The sequence below is a fragment of the Hippocampus zosterae genome, chromosome 13 (genome assembly GCF_025434085.1).
Source record: "Hippocampus zosterae strain Florida chromosome 13, ASM2543408v3, whole genome shotgun sequence".
NCBI lineage: Eukaryota > Metazoa > Chordata > Actinopteri > Syngnathiformes > Syngnathidae > Hippocampus > Hippocampus zosterae.
This window is the reverse complement of record NC_067463.1, coordinates 4112757-4136913: the sequence shown is the minus strand read 5'-3', so window position 1 is coordinate 4136913 and position 24157 is coordinate 4112757. Positions and strand designations below refer to the sequence as shown.

Here is a 24157-nt window from a genome sequence, read left to right as displayed (position 1 = left end):
TTTCTGGCAAGTATTGGCTGCTTAGCATATGTGACATATATCTCTTTGTCATCTTTCAAGCCGGACTAAATTTTTGCAAAAACACACTTGATATGTTTTTAAGAAGTGAAAAAAGTCTGGTAAAAATGTAAGAATGTATTTTTCATTATTTGTGAATGGGTGTATTATTTATTAATTATTATTTTTTTTAGGATTTGTGCATCCAGAAAATATATTCAGCATGTATTTATTTGAGCTTTTATGTAATGTTGCACTTGGTAATTGCTCACTCTGGTGTCTTGCTGCATCCTGTTACATCGTTGTGCAAGGGAAACACTCTTAAAAAAAACAGAGCGCGCACACACACACACACACACACACACACATAGACTTTTTTTGAAGTAAAGCCAAGCTGACAATTCATTTCTAAAGACAGTAACATTTTAAAGCCTTGAGGAAACAACAAGCGCGTGCCGCCCCCTCCCCCCCTACTCTTCAGTACTGTACTCGCCAAGGCCATTCAGCGCCGTAGCTTACGTTAACGCAAAGAAGTCGCTATCCATGTGCTAAAATCCACATCAACCTGATGATGGATTAACACATTTAATCAACCTTTCATGACCAAAAAAAAAAAAGCGCTTTGTCCAACCTGTGATGGGCGCGCATCAGCAACTGAAATCTCTGCGATGGAATTGTTAACGGCGAGCGCCCAAATCACTGATAAAAAGATTTCGTTGTCTAACTTGTGTTTGTTGTGCACAGTCCGATGCTTACTCTGCACATTGGCATTTCTTCAAACCCCGCGGGAATTAATGGCTCCAATAATGAGTTGCCGTTTCTTTTTATCGTCTGAATAAGTGCCTTTTAAGGCTTTGTTTTTTTTAAGCCATTTAGCATGTTAGCGTAGCTTATTGAGTGTACGGGGAGCCTTGGAGATGAACATGCTTACTGCATATTTTCTAGGCCGCACATCGCTGCGTCTCTAACCTAAATACATTCGACAATGTGGGTCACACGCACACTTACAGTAGTGTTACTCCTGCACTCACACACACACACACACACACACACACACACACACATACTTGTCTGAGCACGCGTCTGAGAACTTCTGGAGCCTTTGCGATTACGACTTGTATGTTGCTAGACGTGTTGGCGAGGTGGCTGCGCTCCAGCTGTTGTTACATAACCCCCCACCCTCACACACACACACACACACACACAACCTGAGCCAGTCAGTTCTGTGGGAGGCCCCGTCCCGAGCTGGAAAAAAAAACAAAAAGCGCTTGGACGCCCCGACAGCGCAAGCCGGCGTCCTCGCCTGACCTCTCTTTTTCGCCAGTGCGAGACGTAAGCGCACTGGCAAGCACCGTCGTTTTTGAGCAAGGCGGCGAGTTGCTACCGTCCGTAAATCTTTGCGCTTCAATGAGAGTGACTGGCAAAGGCGAGCTAAAAGGGGAATATTATTACGCAGCGCCAAGCCGCTGATGACGTGAATACTGCGCTGGCGTCCCTACGCCGATGCGCCGGGGCGCATGGAGCTGTTTATCAAGCGCAGCTGTTCCGTATTTAAAAATAAAGTTCAACAGAAGAGCGCTTGGCCGCTTACGCCGTTCGTTAGCGACGGCGTGACTTTAATAATGATAAGTCATAAAAGAAAAGTACAGTTGTGGATGTGTTGAGGTCGAGAGTTTTGAGAATGCTCAATCGTTACGGGGACGGCAAGAAGGTTTGCATTCAGCAGCGAAGGGTGCGGGAAGGAGTGTATGGGTGGAGACGGTCGGAGAGGGAGGAGGAGGGGGACTGATCGTGAAGGGTTTAAATTGAATGTGCTGGGGAACGGGGAGCCAGTGGAGGTTTTGAAGGGCGGGGGTGGGAAGGCGGGCGGCGGCGTTTGAAATTTATTCAGCCTAAATTCCAATCGGAAGTCAGCCATTTTAGGTTGAAGCAGCTCATGCATTGATGGACTCCATCCATCTGTGAATTTAATTCTGCTTATCCGGAGTCCGGGTCCGGTCGGGTTGCTGGCGTAGCATCACGGGCACGTAATCCCACAAGTGTCCCTCCCCCAGCCACTTCGTCCAGCTTTTGCAACGGGGAAATATGCATGAATGTTGTAAAAGATGTGTACCACATATACTAGATTTTTAGCGACTGGTTCTGCCTGTTATGCTATCTTGAAAAGCAGTAAATCTGTCAGCCAATCAGGAGAAAGCGAAAGCACGCTCCCATTTGGCCCCAGTCGGGAAAAACCAAACTCTCGCATGTGGCGTTAAAGTTTGATGATTATTTCGATTATCCAGTTTACCCAAACGACAAGAATGAGCACCGCTTTTGTCGTTTTACCCTCCACTGTCGCTTGGTTTCCAAGCCTTGAATGCTAATTACTTTTGCAGCAATGAGCCAGTTAGCAGCCCAAACGTTGGCGGTCCCTTTAGGCAGGAAATGCCGAAAGAAATCTGAATGAGGATTGAGCTCTTCTTCTCTTTTCCCCTTGTACGGATGCCCGCTCTCTGCTGTTCCTCTCCATTGCCCACTCAGAGAAGGAAATTGTGCAATAAAAAAAGGGTAGGCGGGGACGAAGGAGGGGGAGGGGGGGGTCACGTTGCTGACGCATGGCTTCCCATCCCTCTCAATTCCCCCCGTCTCGTTATCTGTCTGACTTTTTCTTTGTCCTTCCTCCCCGCTGCATCGCCGTCCTCTGTCTCTCCTCGCCTCGTTGCGTCCCTTCCTCTCTCTTTTACACTTTGGAGCGGAGATGACGGGAGTGGGGGGGGTCAGCCGAGTTGCGATTGCCCGGCAACCTTGGCGGCGTCACGGGCTGCCCTCATTGTGCCGCGGCGGCAGGTGTTTGCGGCGTCGAGAAACTCCGAGCGATCCTTTTGTTGATGTTATTTTAGGACGGACGAGACAACGTGAGGCGAAGGACGTTCGGTCGGTCTCCCTAGCGACGGTGTGTTAACATAGCCGGCCTAAACTCGGCATTTGATTTGGAAAGTGCGTGATGGCTCTTGTTGAAATTGTCAGCAGAGCACCCGGAGGCGCGTCGAGGCGGCTGACTGCACCACTCGGTCTGGTTTTCATTCAGCAAATGTAAAAAAATAACCCCTGAAGCGAACCAATTAAACCTGCCCTCTCCCCCCCCCCTTTTTGACGGCGGTTACTTTAAATTGTTTTATATTAATTTTATTGTCTACATTAGATGATGTAAGCAAAATAAACAAATAAACTCAAGGCCCGGGGGCCAGATCTGGCCTGCCATATCATTTTGTGTGGCCCGCCATTTAGTGGCTGACGGTGGAATTACACACAAAATTCATGAGGGCCTGAAATGATGTTAGACGTGCACCCATTTTCGAATCGCTCCATGAAACTTGCGTCTGGAGTTTGTTGATTTTTTTTTTTCCTTTCAGCTCGTTTTTCATAGAATTCGCCCTGGCCAAAATGGCCGACTTTCTGTTCAGTTTTGCCTCTCCCGTCTTTCAACAACCCGACAAAGTTAATGCACCCGCTTTTTCTGGATAGTACAAGTTGGGTGTCTTACCTTCTACAGCTCTTTTGAAGAAGACCTTGCAGCTGCCACACGTCACCACGCCGTAATGGCAGCCCGACGCTTCGTCCCCGCACACTAGGCACACCTTGGCCGTCGAGGAAGGTTGCCTGAGCGGCGAGCTGCAAGGACACAAAACAAACATGTGAGGCATCGCTGAGGCACCTACAGCATTTGTGTCACGTTCCAAATCCCCGTAATAAACACCAACCGCTACCCAAACAGGCAGATTTTGCTGAGAGTTGCTTCCCATGTTAGCCATCGCTAACCGGCCGGGCAGTTTCGGCTCTCTGAACCATTCACCCTGTGTTTATAAAAGCTAAATGAATGTGCCGGCCCCCGAAAATTGCAAACGTAACACCATCGACCGGACGCTACCCTGACCAAGCAGCACATATTATTGCTTGACCTGAAGTAGCTTGACAAAGCGATCGTATTTAACATGTGACAGCATTTGTTGAAGTGATCTCTGACTTTTCGAACAAGGCCAAAACACAAGGCAGGTTCAGGTGGCCCGATGTTGCCCCCAGCCAACAGAAGTCCAAAAGGGTATGTTTCCGATTCTCGATTCCCCCTCTCCCCCCCTCAATGGTCAAATTTCAAGTGCAGCAGATTTGACAGAGCACTTTTCCCTTCTATTGCATGCCAGACTGCAGTGACTGCACCAAAAAAAAAAAAAAAACAAACAAACGGTCCAACTAAACAACAACCGACTCGACAGCTTGAAGATCATTATTACTTGGCCTCATCGCAAGCTTTCATAGGTCCGACTTCGAAATACTCAAAAATATCTCAAAATGCTTGATCCGCTAAGAAAAAAAAAAGCGTCAAAACTACAGTTTGTGACACTAAGCCATTTCTGATTAAAATTTGCTGATATGGTCTCCAAAAATTGGTTAGTTGTTGGCCCCCCCCCCTAAAAAAAAACAACAACAGATCAATCTCTCTTTCGTGCAGAGGTGTCAAACTCATTTTTGTCGTGCGCCATATTTCAATTACCGTTTTCCTCGGCGAGCCTTTTTGACCGAAACCAAATTTAAAAAGTCAATGATGGTTTATTGAAACTTAACTATTGTTTAAGTTACTGTAATGAGGGGTTTGGTTATAAGAAAATGCTTACAATATGTCTCTTATTTATTATAATAAAATAATATAAAAATATATATATTTTGGTAGAGGCCAGATCTGGACCCTGGGGCCTTGAGTTTGACGCCCGTGCTTTAGTGTTTATGAAAGTAGACCTTACAGGTGAACTGGACACCGTCCGCTTCCCTTTGAAGCAGCTTGTGGTTATTTCATTTTTATTTATTTATTTTTTTTTTAAGGGTTCATTTTAAAGTTTGTTCGTGCTCCAGGAAAAAAAATACAGTCAGTCATTTTCTTTTTTTTCAAGCATTTTGCCTAGTGCCCTATATAGAAATCAAATAACCCTCACGCGCATCTCGTGCGGGCGCACACGCATGTAGATGGGTACACGGTGAGAACAGCTTGTATCAAAACATCCAAAGTGGCCTCAGCTTCCCTCTTCTTTTCTCCACTAATTGCCTCTCTGCCATCTAAATCAATGAGATGCAAGGTGATTGTCTGGTTAACATTCTCCTTCCATCCTTCATCAAGGCAGCTGCCAACCTCTCGCTCTCTCTCGCTCTCTCTCTCTCCCTCTCTCCCTGTCTCGCTCACATTTCCTCCAAGCTGGGAAGGGCCCCGGCGTCGGCGGCGCACTCGGATGCAATCAGGAGCGCTGATCTAATTCCCCCTCGTCCATCTACACACACATTCAATTTGTTAGGACGCTTAGAGGAGTCTCTGGTGAGGTGTTTGTCTGACTCTCTGGGACTGGGCCGTGTCATTTCCCCTAATGTGCGTGTGTGTGTGTGTGTGTGTGTGTGTGTGTGTGTGTGTGTGTGTGTGTAAATCCAATCCATGGCCAGCCATGTTTTTCAGCATGTTAATCTACAGAACACACATGCGAACATACGCCGGGCCTTATCAAACCCTTGCGGGCGTTGACATCGCAACCAATCGCTCTGTACTGTGACGAAAGACTAACAAAAAAAATAAAAGCACACACACACACAAAACACGTGCGTCCTGACTCACATTAAGAGTGAGCCAGCCAGCCTGCCGGTCCATGAGCAAGGTGACTTTCTCTCCCCTAGAGGGGTATATAGGTCACTCACTGCGCGCTTACGCAAGCAGAGTTGACAGGCAAGGCTGCAGTGACTATGCACACAAAAATTAAAAAAGAAAACCAACAAAAAAAAAAGACCCAAACTAAACACCAGCCGCTACCTGACTAGGCAGCTGGTGCATCGTTGTTGCTGGAATTGAAATTGATCCAAATGATATAAACAGGGCAGGATAAGGGAGGATTCATAAACAAACAAAACAAACAAACAAACAAAAAATGATCCCAGGTACTGCTAGCGTTAGATAGAATTAATTCCCCCGTCCACCACCCAACCATCAAAGCCTGGACATTAGCCTATATTTGGGGTAAGCACGCAGCTCAAATGAGTTTGGCGCTTCCACTTATTTGTGTCTATTGCTGTTTTTTTTCGGAGGCACTGGTAATGTACTCGTCTGTTGAACATGTTATTTTGGGGATGGTACACATTTGCTTTTGTCTTTTTAGGCTAATAGAACTTAACTGTAAAATTCTGAAAAAATTCTGCAAAGACAGAACAATTTCGTACTGAATTGTTGAAAGCTCCTTTTTACCATTTCACTCGCTATTCAAGTATGGAGCGCTGCCATTTCAGACAACCTGGCCAGCGGTCCGCTCGCTAGCTAGCGAGCTAGCCCGCTAGCCCACGAGACCCTCTATATTATGTCGATTGTAGACCCACACACAACACAAAAGTGAGTGAGTCGCTGAGTTATTGGACGACAACGACAACCGCGGTCCCTGGTCCGCAGGCTAATGAGCTAGCTAGCCTCAACTCGAGACACTTTTATGTCCTCAAGGAAGCAAAATATTGTCGTGTGATATCTGCTCCCCCGATTCCATTTATCCAATTCTGCGACCCTTCTTGCATCGCTCCTACAGGGGTAAATCCATCCATAAAGGGCCGCAAATAACGCATTATTTATTTATTTGAGTCTTTGCTCATTTATTTATTTTTTTTTCCTGCTGCACATAGCGCACACGGCAGAAACGGCCACAGCGGTGAAGATCGGAGATTCAAATCTCGGGACCACAAAACCGGAAGGCCGAGCTGCTAACCGGTGCCCCGCGACTTCTCTCTAAAAATATATATATATATATATATATCCCCTACCCTTCATCATCTCGCGTACGACCGAAACGCCCTGCGGTGTTGTGAACTCGGACCACGATCTTCCTGTCCCCCGACCCTCGTCACGTCTCATCTCCATTTCCGACGGCCGACAACAGATTAAAAAAAAAAGTCTCATTCTTCGCCCCGCCGCTTCCTTTTTTTTCCCCCTTCTCCCCCCTTCGCTTTATTTTTCTTCCTTCCGCGCAGAAAGCCCAGAGCTACCGCTTCATTGTTTTCTGCGTCCTTTCATCTCTTAAAGAGAACACACAAAGAGATCTAACTGGTGGAGCTGATGTTTATTTCCCCCGACCGGCGCGAGTACACAAGGCCCCCAGTTTTCTGCCGTTTCTCAGACCGACCGGCGGAGGCTGCTTTCCACGCAGGATAATAATAGAACCAAAAAGGCCCAGTGTAACACAGAGATGTTTTGGGCCGTGTCTTCTCCTCGAGCTTTTCCTCAAGTCATCTGCGCGCTGAGAGGAGGAAAAAGAAAAAAAATGGGCTTGCAGCAGGGAAGTCCCACCAGTGATTCATCACATCTTGCAGTCAAAGGCGCTCCTATCACGGACAGTTGAGTCACTTCGGGCCTGACAACATGGCTGTAGAAGCTGCCTTGTCGGGTTGTGGATGGGCGTGGGGGCTTGTTTTTGTTTTTTTATTTCCCTGTGCTACTCTATCCACGATACAAAATGACGGGTAGACTTTGCTGAGTGTAGGAACTGCCTTATCGGGCTGCGGATGGTTGCTGGTTTAGTTTCGGGCTTGTTTTTTTTTTCTTTTTTTTTTTTTAATCAAGGAAAAAGTTTTGCAAGGGAAAAAAAACATAATAATTCAACAAAAACAGCAGATTTTATTTGGAGTCTTCTTAGTTTAATTTTCTTTCTTCCTCCCTCCACTTTCTTTCTTCTTCATTTCATTCTTTCATTCTTCCTTCCTTTTTATTTCCTTTCTTTCCTTATGTATTTCCGTCCTTCCTTCCTGCATTTTTTCCTTCCTGCTCTTATTTATTCCTTCAAGTCCAACCATCCATCCTCTGTATATCCTCTTCAGGGTTTATCTGCAGTCTTTCCCGACTGACTTTGGGTGCGAGGCGGCGTACACCCTGGACTGGTTGCCAGCCAATTGCAATTGTATTTATTCTTTCATAGACAAATCGGTTGCCATTTTTGGAGGAGAACCCCCCCCCCCCAGCTCTTATTCTGTTGTTCCTTCCCCCTCATAAGATAAGATAAGATAATAGAAGAGAAGATAAGATAAGATAAGATATCCTTTATTCGTCCCACACTGGGGAAATTTACAGCCTCCAGCAGCAAGAATGTATGTAGAAAGAAGAAAGGAGAAAGAGAAAAAAACAACAACAAACATCTTTCAATTAAATACAATATGACCACAAATGGATAAATCGCAGTACTATTTACAATTTTCCTTCACATCATTTGCTTATTATCATTATTATGATTGTTATTTTTTATTCATCAGCCTGACAGCAGTCGGTAGGAACTCATACTGCTTGGTGCAAACGTGCTGGTTACCTTCACCCATCCTTGACGTTACAGTAGCACTACTGTAATATTTACACAACCGAGCACATGCAAGCTTCTCAGAATCTATTTATATTGCCCTCGACTTTGCATATTGGCAACGTGAAGGGAGCAAAACTATACGGGGGAGAGAGAGAGAGAGAGAGAAAGAGCTTACATAAGACAGTCTAAACATTTCGGCTGATCCCCACTCGACAGAGGGGAAGGGAGAGAGAGAAAGAGAGAGCGAGGGCGTACGAGAGCCAGCGGCGATTTGGTTACGCTCGCCAAGGTGACCCTGGCATCATGCCCGACAGAGCGGCACCCGGGCGTACGGAAAGGCGAGACTTCCCCTTTTGTGACTTTGCAACTTCCTTGCGCTCTCAAGGTGGACGCCGACTTTTGCCTCATTTGTATATTTTCATTGCAAGCATCAAATATGCGCCTCTGAATCTTTTTCACTCCCAAATTTTTGCCGGGCTAGCCAGGACACAAGCCAATATTTAGATGTAAGCCTTTCGGGGACAGCGGTTACTACAGTGGACAGCTTATCGTGTAATCAGGTTCCAGGGTGCATGAAAGCAACAGAATGTAAACCGGTTCTTGTTGGCATCTCTTGTGAATTTACTGCGGCCTGGACACGCCCACTATTCAATCATTGATACATTTAAAGCACATGTGTCAAACTCAAGGCCCGGGGGCCAGATCTGGCCCGCCACATCATTTGATGTGGCCCGCGAAAGTAGCTCAAACACGTCAACTTCCATGATCCCTTCTAAAATGTCGACCAAAATGTTTAATTCTCATATGTAATAAATAAGAGGCGTATTCGAAGCATTTTCTTTTTTGCCAAACCCCTCAAGAAAGTAACTTAAACAATAGTTGAATCAACAGTTATTCCTGACTTCTTGATATGGTTTCAGTCATAACGACCTTCCAAGTGAAACGGAAATGCGGCCCGCGCCGACAATGAGTTTGGCACGCCTGATTTAAAACATCATGAATGCTTCAAGTCGAAGGTCAAGCAAGTTTGCGACAAAGAGAACGGCCTATTTCTCCCAACGGTCTGCAAGGATGGACCAGCTAGGAAACTGTCCCGCACTCGAGCGCGATTTACATTCAAAGCAAGAATATGTGAAAATGGGACTTTAACATGACTTTAATGGGTCAACGGATTGTAATAAAAAACAAAAAAACATCCCTCGGTGGATTTTAGAGTATTGATGGACCAGCCTGGACACTGCGCCCTGTCCCCTCGAAATTTAAAGCAATCTCGTAACACGTGAAAAGCTTTGCTAAGTGAGACGTGATGTCATTGTTGTGACCCGACCGGCCTCCCTGCTACATTTATGCATGCGCACTCCGAGTGACCTTTCCCAAAACAGAAAATCATGATGATCACTCTGATGTAGAAAGACAAGGCTATTTTGAGTGTAAACAAAAAGCACACACACACAGAAAAAGTCGGAGCCCAGGCCTCCCGAGGGAGCCGGTTCAGTCCGCGGCCAACGACAAGCTTCAGAGGCGCGACAAACGAAAGGTGTCCCTGATGTTGCATTTCAAGTCCGTCTCAAATTAAAATGCAAACTCCTCGGATGTCCCTCGGGCCGGTGGGGGGCGCCAAAGGGCACGTTGACACAGGAAGCCATCTTGGATGTCCATGACTTCCTGATTGCAGGCGGCACTTGTGCGCTTTGTCACATCACCGATGACTTGATTTTAAAAGTAAGTTCGATGACAGGTTATTTTATGAGTTGCGTTCAGCAGACGGCGAAAGCGTAACATAAAAACGACACCTGCTTTGGCTCATACTTTCTTAGAAGTGCATTTTGAACAGCGATGTTTAAGGATAACTGCGTAAACTTCTGTTCCAGCCGCCTCCAAAGAAACAACAAAAATTGTCGTCGCGTGTATTTTAATGCGTACCGGTAATGACCGTACACGGTAATATTGTACTTGATAAAAACATAACCTCAATCACTTCATTAAATAGAACTCATCGTGATTCCCACTCGAGTTTTTGGCTAACACGCAGCTTATCATGTGCTGTCTTGTCTCAATAATTTTTGCCATAGTATTTGGAAATTTTTGGTTCACACTTAACAAATTTTGCAGCAATGTTTTTTTGTCATGTCTTGACAAAAGATGATACGTCCTCACACTTTGCCAAATGTTGACTCAAAGTTCACAATTTTAAAAATGTTTCCTCCCCAATCTTGGTAGCAAATAGCATTCAGGCACCTTTTTTTTGGCCCAACTAATTTTGTATCATGACAAATTTGGGCACAGTTTGGATCAAAATTAACCAATTTTGCATCCGCTCTGCTTTTTCTCCCGAGATGGTCAAGACATGGCCTGAAGTATCTTTTGTACTTCGATTTTGACAAATTTAGGGTCAAACTCACCAACAGTAATTGTGTGTCTACTTCCTGATTTCAGTGAGTCAAAGAAGCTCAATTTCCTCAGTTTTTGTCTTATTTTGGCGATGAATTGACACATTTTGTGTCCAGTATCTTGTTTTGTTTTGTTTTGTTTTTTGTATAATTTTTTTTCCTCTTCCTGAGTTTTGTCATTCTTGGCAGCAAGTAGCATTCCGTGCACTTTCTTTACACACCCCCAAAAAAGTGTGTATGTTTTCAGACTTTGGCACATTCTGAGTGACAACAAACAATTTCCAATTTCATCCAAGATCCTTTTTTTCTTCTTTGTAGTTTGACAAAGCATGAGCGCAAGCAGCATAATCATGCGCCGTCTTGTCTGTCGAAGCCTAGTTGTCCTCAAATGTTGGGTCAACATGAACTGATTCAGCCTCCAACATATTTCTCTTGCTTCTCGAGTAGCATATCCTACGCTTTCATCACGAAACAAGTTTATTTGTCAGCCTCTTTTGGCACGTTTGATTCTCTTTTCCTGTGTGACCCAAGCGAAAAGGATATGATTTCTGAGGTGATATTTTAACGCTTTCAGGGACAGCGGACACTACAGTGGACGGCTTATCATGTTATGGGGTGACAGGGTGCATGAAAGGGTTAAGCTGGGCGGAACAGTGGGCGAATGGTTAGCACATCCGCCTCACAGTGCAGAGGCGCAGGGTTCGATTCCGGCTCCGCCCTTCCTGTGTGGAGTTTGCATGCTCTCCCCCCTGTGCCTGCGCGGTTTTTCTCCGGGTACTCCGGTTTCCTCCCACATTCTAAAAACATGCACGGCAGGCTAATTGAACACTCTAAATTGTCCCGCGGTGTGAGTGTGAGCGCGGATGGTTGTTTGTCTCTGTGTGCTCTGCGATTGGCTGACAACCAGTTCAGGGTGCCCCCCGCATACAGCCCAAAGACAGCTGGGATAGGCTCCAGCACGCCCCCACAATCCTTGTGAAGATAAACGGTTGAGAAAATGGATGGATGTATATTCTAAGCTAGCTTTTAACAGGCGTTGTGAGAACAGAGCTGCGGAGGTAATTTAACCTCAATTAAAACAATATCGCCATTCATTGGCGGCCGCGAGAGTTCGGCCCGTCACGGGCGGCTCACATGCACCACTCATCCGCTATTGATGCCACGCTGCGGCTGTTTTTAGCTGCCCGTTAAAAACGGACGCAAACAGCTGGATGAAGGGTGGCCCAGTTTCCTCGGGAACAATGCAAACTGGGAAAATGATTAACACCTGTCGGAATGTTGATGATAAGAAGACAAATATCCCTGCTCGTCAGCCGAAATCTCCCTAAATAGACACCTAGCATGAACGCAGAGCTTCAAAGCTGCGCTGGATCGGCACGGATCAACTTGAGACTTTGATTTTGACGCCAGCCGCCCACCTCACTGACCGAGATGGAACCGGACAAACGCAAACCAAAATGGTGTAGCTGCAGTTTGAGAGGTGGGAACACGATAAGCTAAAGGATGTAGGAGCAGCCTGCTAGTGCGAAGCTAAAGGATGTAGTAGCAGCCTGCTAGCAATGTAACAAAAAAGTGGTGTGGTTTTGGGGGGAGAGGGCCAATGGATTAAAGGCTTGTATATTTGTTTCAATGAGGAATATTGATTTGAGCTTGGTCACGACATGAATTAAACTTGTAAGTCAAGGTATCAATGCGCAGTATAATGATGCGGCTGAGGCGGCTTTTAGCGTCCTCGGTACCCACAAATGTCATTTTTGTGGTGAACAGTCATTCTGGCTGACTCTCTTTGCTGTACATATACGATTCCACATTCGGTATCGCAGCCAAATGAATTGCCGACGGTCGGCAACTCATGAAAACCAACGGGTGTGTAGCTTGCTTTATTGCTTACGCCGCTTCCCACTGCACGGCGCATGGCCGACTGGGTTCACGCAACAGGTGACCTCCCAAGAGCTTAGAGGTCCGCGGCGGGACAAATCCCTGGAGAGGAAGATTATCCTGAAAGGTTTTCAGCCCTGACCTGGGCAGACACACATAAAAACACACTCGTCATCGACTGCTCTCTGTACTTAGCATTAGCAACAATTAGCCTTGCAATGACTAAATCCACCCGCCCCCGTCCCCACAATTTAAACCCTTATAATATAAGACAAAGATAATGCCATTATCAAACATCCCCACTCCTAAAAATGAAATTGTCAAAAAAGCTGCCGATGGTTGTTTTCAAAGAATCCCATTCAATCCTTGTTGGCCCAATTTTGCAGATTTTTCAAAATACGCAAGCACAAAGTATTGTTCTGCCCGTATTTCATCCCTCTATTGTTGAAAGCATTAAAGGAGCAAAATGAATTTTTATGACATATTATCGACCCTTATTTTTCACACTAAAAGACGCACTTAAAAGCATTCAATTTTCTCCAAAGCCCACAGTGCGCCTTATAATCCCATGCGCCTTATATATGGATCAATAATCTGATTTCTCTGACTGTATTTGAAATGTTCTGTAAAGCGCTTTGTTCGAGCTGCAGCGGTTGTGAAAGCTCGATATAAATCAAGCTGTATTGTATTGTATTCCCTATGGCGTCGCTCCATCTAGTGGATGGATAACGCAACCGCAGCCACTATTGTAGCTTCTATTCTGTGCGCCTTATAATGCGGTGCGCCTGATAAATGAAAACTGTTTTAAAATAGGCCATTCACTGAAGGTGCGCCTTATGCTCCAATGCGTCTTAGAATGCAGAAAATGTGGGAAATCATCAGTTATCGGTTAATTCAGTTCAACCAAAATGGTCATCGGCCTCAAAACATCCATATCGGCCATACTGGTGACCACCCCAGGGTGTATCCCGCTTCTTTTGCCAAAAGTCCGGAATAGGCTGGAGCTGACCAGTGACCCAGACGAGGTCAAGTAGTACAGAAAATGGCCATACAGATGACAGATACCTCAACCTCAAAAAGCAAGTCAACTGAGCTGATGGGCAAAGGAAAAGTGAACCCGGCTTAAAGCATCGCTTTCCGACGTCGACCTTTCGGTCTCCCATGTGACGGTGGAGGGAGGCCTGTGCCAAATGTGGGTTAACGTCAGCTGACACATGTTGCCAGCGAGCCTGTGCAGCCACCGTCACATGTCATCATCCTCCATTTCCACCAGTCATTTAGCATCCCGGCATGTGGAGAGAGAAGACCTTAGGGGGTGCGAGTGGGAGGGCTCCACACCAACACAAACATACACACTCAGCCCATTGTACGACCAAACGACAGCTAAAGTTAGCCGCGTCATGGGTGTTTATTGTTTGTCCACTTAACAGCCGAGCGACCGGCTGAAGTCGCAGGGGGAAAAAAAAACCCCCACCAAGACCAAAAGAAGTGGGCTGTGAGCAGCTGGCTCCCATCCAGGCGGTTAACACCGCCACTGCACATTCTGCATGTCCGCTCGAGAAGTGCTCACTCGTCAGCGCCTGGGAAGCGACTGACGGCACATCAGCGCGCAGTCAACTCTGAAATATGTGCTGGGACAGAGATGGACGTGGTTATCTTGCATCGTTTTATCTGTCCATTCATCCATTTTCTAGAACACCGATGGGGTCTGAATGTATGTATGTATATATATATCTATATATATATATATATATATATATATATATATATATATATATATATATATATATATATATATATATATATATATATATATATATATATATATATATATATATATATATATATATATATATATATATATATATATATATATATATATATATGGCGGCCCGGTAACCCAGTGGTTAGCACGTCGGCTTCACAGTGCAGAGGTGCCGGGTTCGATTCCAGCTCCGGCCTCCCTGTGTGGAGTTTGCATGTTCTCCCCGGGCCTGCGTGGGTTTTCTCCGGGTGCTCCGGTTTCCTCCCACATTCCAAAAACATGCGTGGCAGGCTGATTGAACACTCTAAATTGTCCCTAAGTGTGAGTGTGAGTGCGAATGGTTGTTTGTTTCTGTGTGCCCTGCGATTGGCTGGCAACCGATTCAGGGTGTCCCCCGCCTACTGCCCGAAGACAGTTGGGATAGGCTCCAGCACCCCCCGCGACCCTAGTGAGGATCAAGCGGTTCGGAAGATGAATGAATATATATATATATATATATATATATATATATATAGTTGATTCTTTATTAATCACACAACAAAATCAGTGTGTGTGTGTGTCTGTGTGTATATATATATATATATATATATATATATATATATATACAGGGCGGCCCGGTAGTCCAGTGGTTAGCACGTCGGCTTCACAGCGCAGAGGTACCGGGTTCGATTCCAGCTCCGGCCTCCCTGTGTGGAGTTTGCATGTTCTCCCCGGGCTTGCGTGGGTTTTCTCCAGGTGCTCCGGTTTCCTCCCACATTCCAAAAACATGTTTCCCCCATGTGTCCCCCGCCTACTGCCCGATGACAGCTGGGATAGGCTCCAGCACCCCCCGCGACCCTAGTGAGGATCAAGCGGATTGGAAGATGAATGAATGAATGAATATATATATATACATTCACAGTATATTAGGGCTGCAACTACATTGGTGTGTGTGTGTGTGTGTGTGTGTGTGTGTGTCATTGAGATTTATCAGCAGTTAGTGTTGTCCAGCTGCTTATCTGCCTCCAAAAAAAAAAAAAATCACTTGTAAAAATGACCCGTGAAAGTTGTTTGGATGCTTGATTGATTCTTATCAGTCTTGAGATAATCACCACTGGGTGAGGGCATTACCATTCCACAAAACCTTCTGGAGTCACATTTTACGTTTATATGACGAAACCTCAACGTGTCCGTTCGAGGATCACATCCAAAATTGACATTTTGATATGGGGGAGAGCATAAAAACAGAATGACGGGATTACAGCCACAACACTTTAGCCAGCTCAGCATCTGACCTCTCACTGTAAAAAGCTTGACATCACTTTTATAAAAAGGTCATCTCTAAGATTGCGAACCAGTAAGCTAGCAAAACATGCACTCGGAAAAGAAAGAAAGTTGGAGGGCAAACACACACACACACACACACATGCAGGAGTGGTGTGGTGTGGTTAAACTAAATGTGTCTGCGCAGTGACCTTTTTCAAATTCAGTTTGCTCACCTCTTCAGGATTAAAGGCCCAGATGGCCGACAGATGAACAATGCAGCACCTGCTGAGGGACATGACGCTATTAGCTTTGACCCCCCCAAAAAATAAAAAATAGCGCAAAAAAGGGAAAACCGCTGTCTGTGCATAATGAGCAGCATGTCTTTACGAAACGGTACAACAACAACAAAAAAAGATGAACACTAAATTGCACACGAAACTTTTTGCAGCAATGTGAACGACACCGAAGACTCGATAAAATCTATTATCGGCCACAAAAAAAAGCACCAGATTTGACCGTAATTTTTTTTAATTATTATTGTTTTCACAGTGTTCTTTACCACCTAATTCTACAAAATTGTGGGAATAATCACTCTTTAATTTCACAGAAAAGCGAAAAGTTCCATCGAGAAAGTTACCCCCCAAAATACAGTTAAGTTTGAACAACCAAATGTTTTACACACAAAAAAAAGTGCAAAGTTGTCCTAAACCAAAAAGTTACAACCGCAGAATTCATCCCAAATTTTTGAGGAAATAACTCACAAAATGAATTCACACATCACCTCCAAAGATCAAATCACTAAATTTCGACCAGGGTTCTGATCGTTTTGGATTTTTCATTGTAGTTACTTTTTATTTCTTTTTTTTTTTCAGTTAGTTTTAATTCAGTTTTGGCGCCGTTTTTAATCATTTGCATTTAATTCTATGAAAATGCTTCATTTTAATTCAATTTGTATCTGTTTTAGTTTTAGATTTAGTTTAGTTTTTTTTATTTATACATGGATTATTTCTACGAGCAGGGTAAAGAAAAAAAAGTTAATTGTGTAACTAAAGTAAAGTGAGAACTATGAGAGTCTGCACTCACAGTCCGTGTCAAAAAATAATCACGGCCAAATTTCGCAATCGAGCAAATGATCTGAAGCCGTGAAAAAAAAATTGGGGACAAAAAAATGTAATCAACTTCTGGCTGAAACGCTGATGCGAGGTCGTAAAGTTGAAGATTCGCTTCAACCCCGATTGAAAGCCAAGACGGTAGCAAGCTAACATGGGTCACGTCAGTAACCTTGACTCAAGTGAGAGCCGCCGCACATTTTTGAGATGCATATTTAATAAGGCGCAGCGTTTGCAGTGGTGCGTGCGGCCGCCCTTTCCCGCAAGTCCTTCTGCAGGTCTGCGGGGGATTGTGGAATTGAAGGACAAAGTCAAGACACGACTGAAAAAGCAGTAAAAGTTCATGCACACGGGCAGAGACGGTTGAGGCCGGTTTGAGACACGAGGAACGACATCACAAACTTTTTGGGGCATTTTCAGGCCGCTTGATAAAGCATTAAGAAGTTCCAGTCACGTTCCACCATGATCATTACAAAGGGTTCTTGCGGCTCGCTATTAGCTGCTACCGTCCGCACTGCAAAGAATCATCACTATATTTACACATAAATAAATATTTTGCATTTTTAGTGGACGGTGGATAATTTTGACTTGGTCAAATTTTTTAGTCCGGCTGGAACACATTGTTGGTCTCTATTTGGGGGGTGTTATTCCAGTATCGACCACTCGGTGGCGGAACAGCATTGTGCATAGCAGTGTAAACCTGAAAGAGGAAGAGAGAACAGGAAGTGTGAGCCTCAGAAGAGATTCAAAAGAGAGTATTGCTTGTCTCAAAAGCAACAGCAGTTTTTCTTTTAATTGCACGTCTTTGGCCATGATTATTGATGAATATTATGAGGTACATTTCTTTAGTTTGGGGGGTGGAAAAACGGATTTTGCTCTTATGCTTTATCCATATAGTCAATGTTATTTTTAAGTGTGTTTCAAGACCTTTAAGCCTTTTGGGGACAGCGGTTACAACAGTGGACAGCTTGCCATGTTATCAGGTTATGGGGTGCATGAAAGGGTTGAAATAAAATTCCCATAAATACTCAAAAAAAAAACATGCCTAGCGAGTATTTAGAAAGGATATGACCAAATCCTGGATTTCACTTATTGCTATAAAACGTGACCCGCGCGATGGACGGCAGTTTACCACACTTGTATAATTATGCTCTAATATAATATCAGCAGCCACTATTGTTTATCGTGATTGTTTCTGTGAAAATGTATCGTCCTAAAAATTATGTTCAGGCCTCATTTAAATGTCCCCTATTCAAACTACAGCCGGTAGGAAGCACACAAAATCATCATTGAAGCCATTTGTGTACCTTGTTTTCGCCATTATTTTGCTTTGGCCAAATGAGGCCTGTTAGGATTTGATTAGCAGCGTGCGGCACATTTTGGAGATCGCTCGTGGTGTCATGGTTCAAAAAGATCTTTTCAAGCTTTCCGTATGTTGCTTTTGGGCCGGAATTAGCATTTGCGCCATACTAGCCCGTAAGGCTACTCGCAAAAGCCCCAATGGAAGCGGAGCGCGTTGGAAATGCAACGTTAGGCGCCCGCCGTCATCTGACACCAGCGTCCTTGGCCTCTCGCCCGAGGCCGCTGCAGTCACGTGTTGACTCGTGTTTCGCCGGCACGGACGCTCATGTATGAAGCTTTTTGCCACAAACTTGTCATTCAACCCCTCGGCTCCGCCCTTATTTTAATGAATGATAAAATCAGGCTTTGCCACAAAGACGGCGTTCAAACACAGCTCTCGGCCGGAGCTGGCAATTTCAGCATGTTTCCAAGGGAGAGGAAGACTGTAGAGTCATTCCTCTGTTTCCTCTGCCCCCCCCCGACTGCTCTGCTCCCCCCCCCTCTCTCTCTCTCTGTCTCTCTCTCTCTCTCTCTCTCTCTCTCTCTCATGTGCGCACCATCGTGACTTCTTTGCATGAGACGTGTGAAAATTGTGTGTCAAAATGTTAAAATCTAAAATCAGACAAATTGTGATTTGAACAGATCAATTTGTCATTTTGTCAATTTGCACAAATAAAATAAATAAATAAACTTAAGAAGGGAAAAATGCAGCTATTTAATTTTTTTTTAAGGTTTATTTTATTTTATTTTTTTTGTGAAAAATGCCTATTTTAAGTTGGTTTGGCCTGAAGTAAAATACGCCTATAAAGGCACCTAAAATCTTACAAGTTTAAACTTTGGAATCTGACCTAAATCGGTGCCGCACTGAAGTGTGTGTGCGTGTGTAAAAAATGTTGCCTTTAAAGTCACCCAAAACCTTTGTGTTGGAAAGTAAGACTTGGGTTTTACAAAAATTTAATTTGAAGTAGGGCGGCCCGATAATCCAGTGGTTAGCACGTCGGCTTCACAGTGCAGAGGTACCGGGTTCGATTCCAGCTCCGGCCTCCCTGTGTGGAGTTTGCATGTTCTCCCCTGCGTGGGTTTTCTCCGGGTGCTCCGGTTTCCTCCCACATTCCAAAAACATGAATGGCAGGCTGATTGAACACTCTAAATTGTCCCTAGGTGTGAGTGTGAGTGCGAATGTTTGTTCGTTTCTGTGTGCCCTGCGATTGGCTGGCAACCGATTCAGGGTGTCCCCCGCCTACTGGGATAGGCTCCAGCATCCCCCACGAGCCTAGTGAGGATCAAGCGGCTCGGAAGATGAATGAATGAATAATTTGAAGTAGCGCAGAACTGCAGAATTCAAACTTCCAAATTCAGGATAAAATTTCAAAAGCGACTCCTCTAATGTCACTCAAAATCTTTGAAATTTGAGCTTCATATTAAAAATAAACCAAACAAAAATGTGGTTTTAAGTTGCACAAATTCTTAGCTGACTGCAAACGCTCTTGTAAGATTTTTTTTGGGGGGGGCTCCATTTGTCTGCAATGCTTACTTGCTCCAATTCCCGACAAAATTACACATTTAAAGGTCAAATGTAAAATTCCGAAGACGGACTTTGCCGGTGGTCTTTCTGTCATCGCTCGTGTTCCCTCAGCCTGGGGCCTTTCCACACCTCCACGTCTTTTCCCCGACATTCCTTCGCTGTCAGCGTCACGTCCGACTGCCGCGTTTGCACCCTGCTGAGCAATATGGAATACTTATTCCCGTTCCGATTAAAGCCATTTGCTCGAGGGTGACGTGCTTGCCAAACAGCGATAGTGGCGCGGCGTTAAACAAATCCATACGCGCTGAGATGAACCGACGGCTTAAAACGCATCGCGGTTGAAAGGGCTCAGCTGTCAGTCAAATCTGCATCTGTATCCATTTACAAAAACTTTTTCCCAGGCAATCTGAAAGTCGTGCGCAACTTGTGTGCCAATAAGCTCGCAGCCATGTTTCCACCAAGCGAGTCCAGTTCAATTCATCACGGTAAAATTTCAAACAGCCATCTTGACTTGCGCTTGTGTAGGCCATCGGCTACGTCAATAACACAGCAGGCAAGTGTCGACTTTGCCTTCCCGTACTACGGCCGTTCTTGAATGTTTTTGGGTCCAGAGACCCCTCTTGGGAGAAATGAGACCCAGGGGACAAAAAAGGCAGATAAACAGTCCACACTCACTATTTAGGATACAAATTTCTCAGAGGTGAGCATGACGTCAGTACAGTTCTGATAGTTCGTCACTGGCGGACGCCCATTTTGCTGACGAATGGGGTTACTTAAATAAATAAATAAAAATGGTGGACTCAGCACTGACGGAAGCGGGTTTTCGTCTGTCAGCGCTAACCGGGTCACTGAAGGAACGCCCGTTTTGCTGACGACTAACAGAAACATGACCGAAATGTACGTGAGAGTGAGTGCTCATGTGTTCAATAAGATCTCTGTGTGGGCGAGGACTGTGATGATCAGCTGTGATTGGCTAAGGAGGCAGAAGCGGGTGACATCACTTTGACTTTGCTATGACAACACAAATCTTCAATCTTGATTTGAGTCTGTTGTACGCATGCGTATTTATTTGCATAGAAACCTTCATGGTTGTGATTTTCTGTTGAATCTTGGTGAAATAATTTCGATTCAAGATACGTCTTGGTTCGTGGTGCTGAATTGAATTTGAGCAAGGTTGCTTCCATTGACTAGCGATGGAAACTCTCTCGCTTCCTGTACAGTAGGTGGCGGTATACACTAAAGAGCCATGAACTGCCAATTAACCAAGAAGAAGCATTTGCGATTTTAAAAACAAAGTCATCCCACATGTCACAATGGGCTCCTAGTGAGCATAATGAGATTACTGTGCTATGTGTCAACAAACATGAGACCAAAAAAAAAAGATTGAAGATGAAAAGAAAAATCCTCGAGATCTGCAAATAATGCCTTTTTGGGGTGTTTGGGAAGTTATGTGTGTCACCGGTTGCACACTGAGTCCCACGCAAATGAATAACAAGTCTGGTCTGTGACCGGCAAAATCGCTTTTGGCTCCTCATTGTGTATTAATGTCCAGATGGTTGGCCGTAATCTGCCCAGCTTCCTGTTTACAGACAGGTAGGGTTATAAAGTGTCTAAATATAACACGGGGCTTTATTGAAAAGGGTGCAGACGCGCTGATAAACGCGCCGGCTGACGCTAACGAGGAAGGCTGAAAGCACTGTTTGCTTTATTTACCGATTTATCACTGATTCATTTTCATTATTTTGCAGAGTAAAAAATTGTGTAAATGCCACGATAACTCATCAATTAAGCCTGATTTATCACGATTAGAATCTCACTTCCTTTGATAATGGATTTGTTTAGGTCTATATTGGAAAACAAACTGCTAATCACCATGCTGGCCACTGCTAGCGTTAGCATGACTCGGCTTTTTTATTTCTTGCCCAATAATTGATGATAAACAGCATAAATTCCAACTAAATGTCACCCAGAAGCAAACAGTACATACAGAGAAGTATATAAATATGTTATATGAAATAGATATATATATACATCTAAAAAGTTATAACAGATCAGTGCTAAATTTGGCTAAAATGTTGTGAAAACAGCTTTACAAAGTCACACAAAACTTAAAAGGAGAAATGCTGATTAATTTTTTTCCCTAAAAATACACCTACCTTTATGTCACATAAAATCTTAGCTTACAAATGTGGCCAGATATTTCGGAGGAAAATACCACCACTCAAGTAAAAATTCAACTCTAAAGTCACACAGATCACAGCTAAATTTGACCATCATTTTTCGGAAAAACTAGCTTAAGGAAATTTGTTTGTAAAGTCGGATAGAACCAGTTTTTTAAAACTACTTGGCTCTTTTTTTTAACCATTCAAATTTGCCAAGGGTTGGGCTCGCCAGGGATAACACCATGTTGTGTCAAATTTAGAAGACATTATTTTCACCTTTCCAGCACTAATGCCAGTTATTCAATTAACAATTTTTTTTTCTTAAGTGTCACTCTTTTAATTCTTTGCATCTTGTGACGCCGTTCATGCCGTAGCTCACACACTTACTCCACTGTATGCATTATGAAAATCAGACTTGCTCTGTGAGTGCAGCTGCACAGGCAGCGTTTTCTAGGTCAAGCGCGTGCACGTCGCCGTGTCGCGCATATTTGCCGAGAGAACCTGCTTCCCTCCAATCTTCCTTCCAACTTTTTTTTTTTTGGTCAGGTTAGGACGATGGGTTGCGAGGAGTGGAGGGGCTGTCGATGAAAATGTCTCACGGGGATCGACATGCTACGTCGGCGCCGCGCTCCGTGTCACTCTGTTTTAGCGTCACTGAGATTATGTCAGCGCTAACCCGCCCCCGCTCGCCTTTCCCTTCTTACCCCACCTCGAAAAACTCTTCCAACATCCTCTTGGATTCTGAGGCTTACATGTCAGTCCCGTGATATCAGTGCCTTTCACATTAAGCGCCTTAAATACGGTGTCAATGCATAAATGTGGGCCAATGAGTGGGCCCCCGCTCAATCCAATTAGCCGTAATGAAGGCGAGGAATCTCTGAAGCGACACTTTCTAATCGTTTTCCGCCACATGACTCTTACACAAAATACGCCGACTTTAAATAGCAGTCTTTATAGTCATGCGTTGGACCATTTCCAGTACAGTGAAATTTTCACCTATTTACGATTACACCCATTCATGTTTTTTTTGGGGTGGGTGGAAACAAATCCCTGCTTTGGCTATTTGTGAAACGACACAAGATGGCACCAAAGCCCTCCTAAAAGGAAAGTAGTAATTGTGTCAAAGAAATATGCTTAAAATTATACATGTTGACAGGCGGCCTGGTGGGCCAGTGGTTAGCGCATCGATCTAACAGTGCAGAGGTGCCGGGTTCGATTCCGATTAATTTGTTTATTTTTTTTATTTTAGAAGCCATTGGAAAAAAATCTGTCGGACCTGTTTTATATGACCTTAAAATAAGCGCTTCATGGAGAATACACAGATTTTAATATCTTTTTGGCTATGAATGAGTTCTTGAGACATTTTTTGTGGGTCTGCTCTTGACAAGCCAGCCAACCAAATATGTTGCAAAGTCAAACCCACCTTTTTCATGTTGTGCGATACTTCCGGGTCAATGTTTGTTTGTTCAAACAATTTATTTGGCTTTGTGTAGTATTAACAAAATTTGGTCCGGATGGACGTACTGTTGGTCTTGACTTTGGCTTACGTAACATTGTGATAAATATAAAGCGTTAGATGGATGCAACAGCACAGATCTGAAAAGCAGATTCAGTGTTTACTTTCCGTGCTTTTTATACAAATAAGGCCTAGCGTGGTGGACACAACTATCAGTTGGTCGCATTGATTTTGGCACAACCCGCTTACAAGCTCATTTCTTGCCAAGTTTGTCTGCACAGTCGCCCGACGCGACCGCGCTTTCGAGGCCGGACGGCGGGCTAACAATTGGTTCTTTTTTGGCGCCTGCGTTTGGCTCACTTTCGTCTTCTAAAACTTGAAACGCTTTGGCCGTAGCAGGGAGAAAAGACATACTCTGTGTTAAGTTGCAGAAGCTCAAGCTGGCCGTCTTTGACGGTTCGCCAAGCGGAGGAATGACAGGATGGACGCAAGCTCACCTTTGCAGATTGGTAAAGGATCGTTTTGGTGGGTCTGAATAAAATTGGTCTTAAAAATATTGATGCAAGTTTCCCTGTCACGGATGCGTGTATACATTATTTCAGCTGGCTGTATGTTAGCGTTAAATTAGCATACTTTTATTATCGGAGCAGCTGTTTCAAAGTTTATAATCACCATAACTATCTATCTATCTAATTTTGTTTGTCCATCTTTAAAATTTGATTCGTCTATGTTAGCATTAAGCTTCAAAACATTCAGGAGGGGTAAAATGATTACCGGTATTTAAAAATGGATTAAAAGAAAATTAAGCTCCCAAAGGTGTCTTTGATTTAGCAACATGAAATTTGGTCGCCTTGTCTATCATGAGAAGACCCACAAAAACTTGAAAGGAACCATGCCTGAAATCACACGACAAATCTGTCATTTTGGCCTGATATGGCTAATTCAAATTTTAC

General features: G+C 44.2%; 1 protein-coding gene across 1 annotated transcript in view; it reads right to left on the bottom strand.

Annotated features, from left to right (window-relative positions):
* Nucleotides 1-24157, bottom strand: part of nr3c2 (nuclear receptor subfamily 3, group C, member 2) — a 65759-nt gene that overhangs the window by 16544 nt on the left and 25058 nt on the right. Inside the window, exon 3 of the mRNA XM_052083621.1 lies at nucleotides 3524-3651. Coding sequence (XP_051939581.1) covers nucleotides 3524-3651 — 128 coding nt within the window. The remainder of the gene's footprint in view (nucleotides 1-3523; nucleotides 3652-24157) is intronic.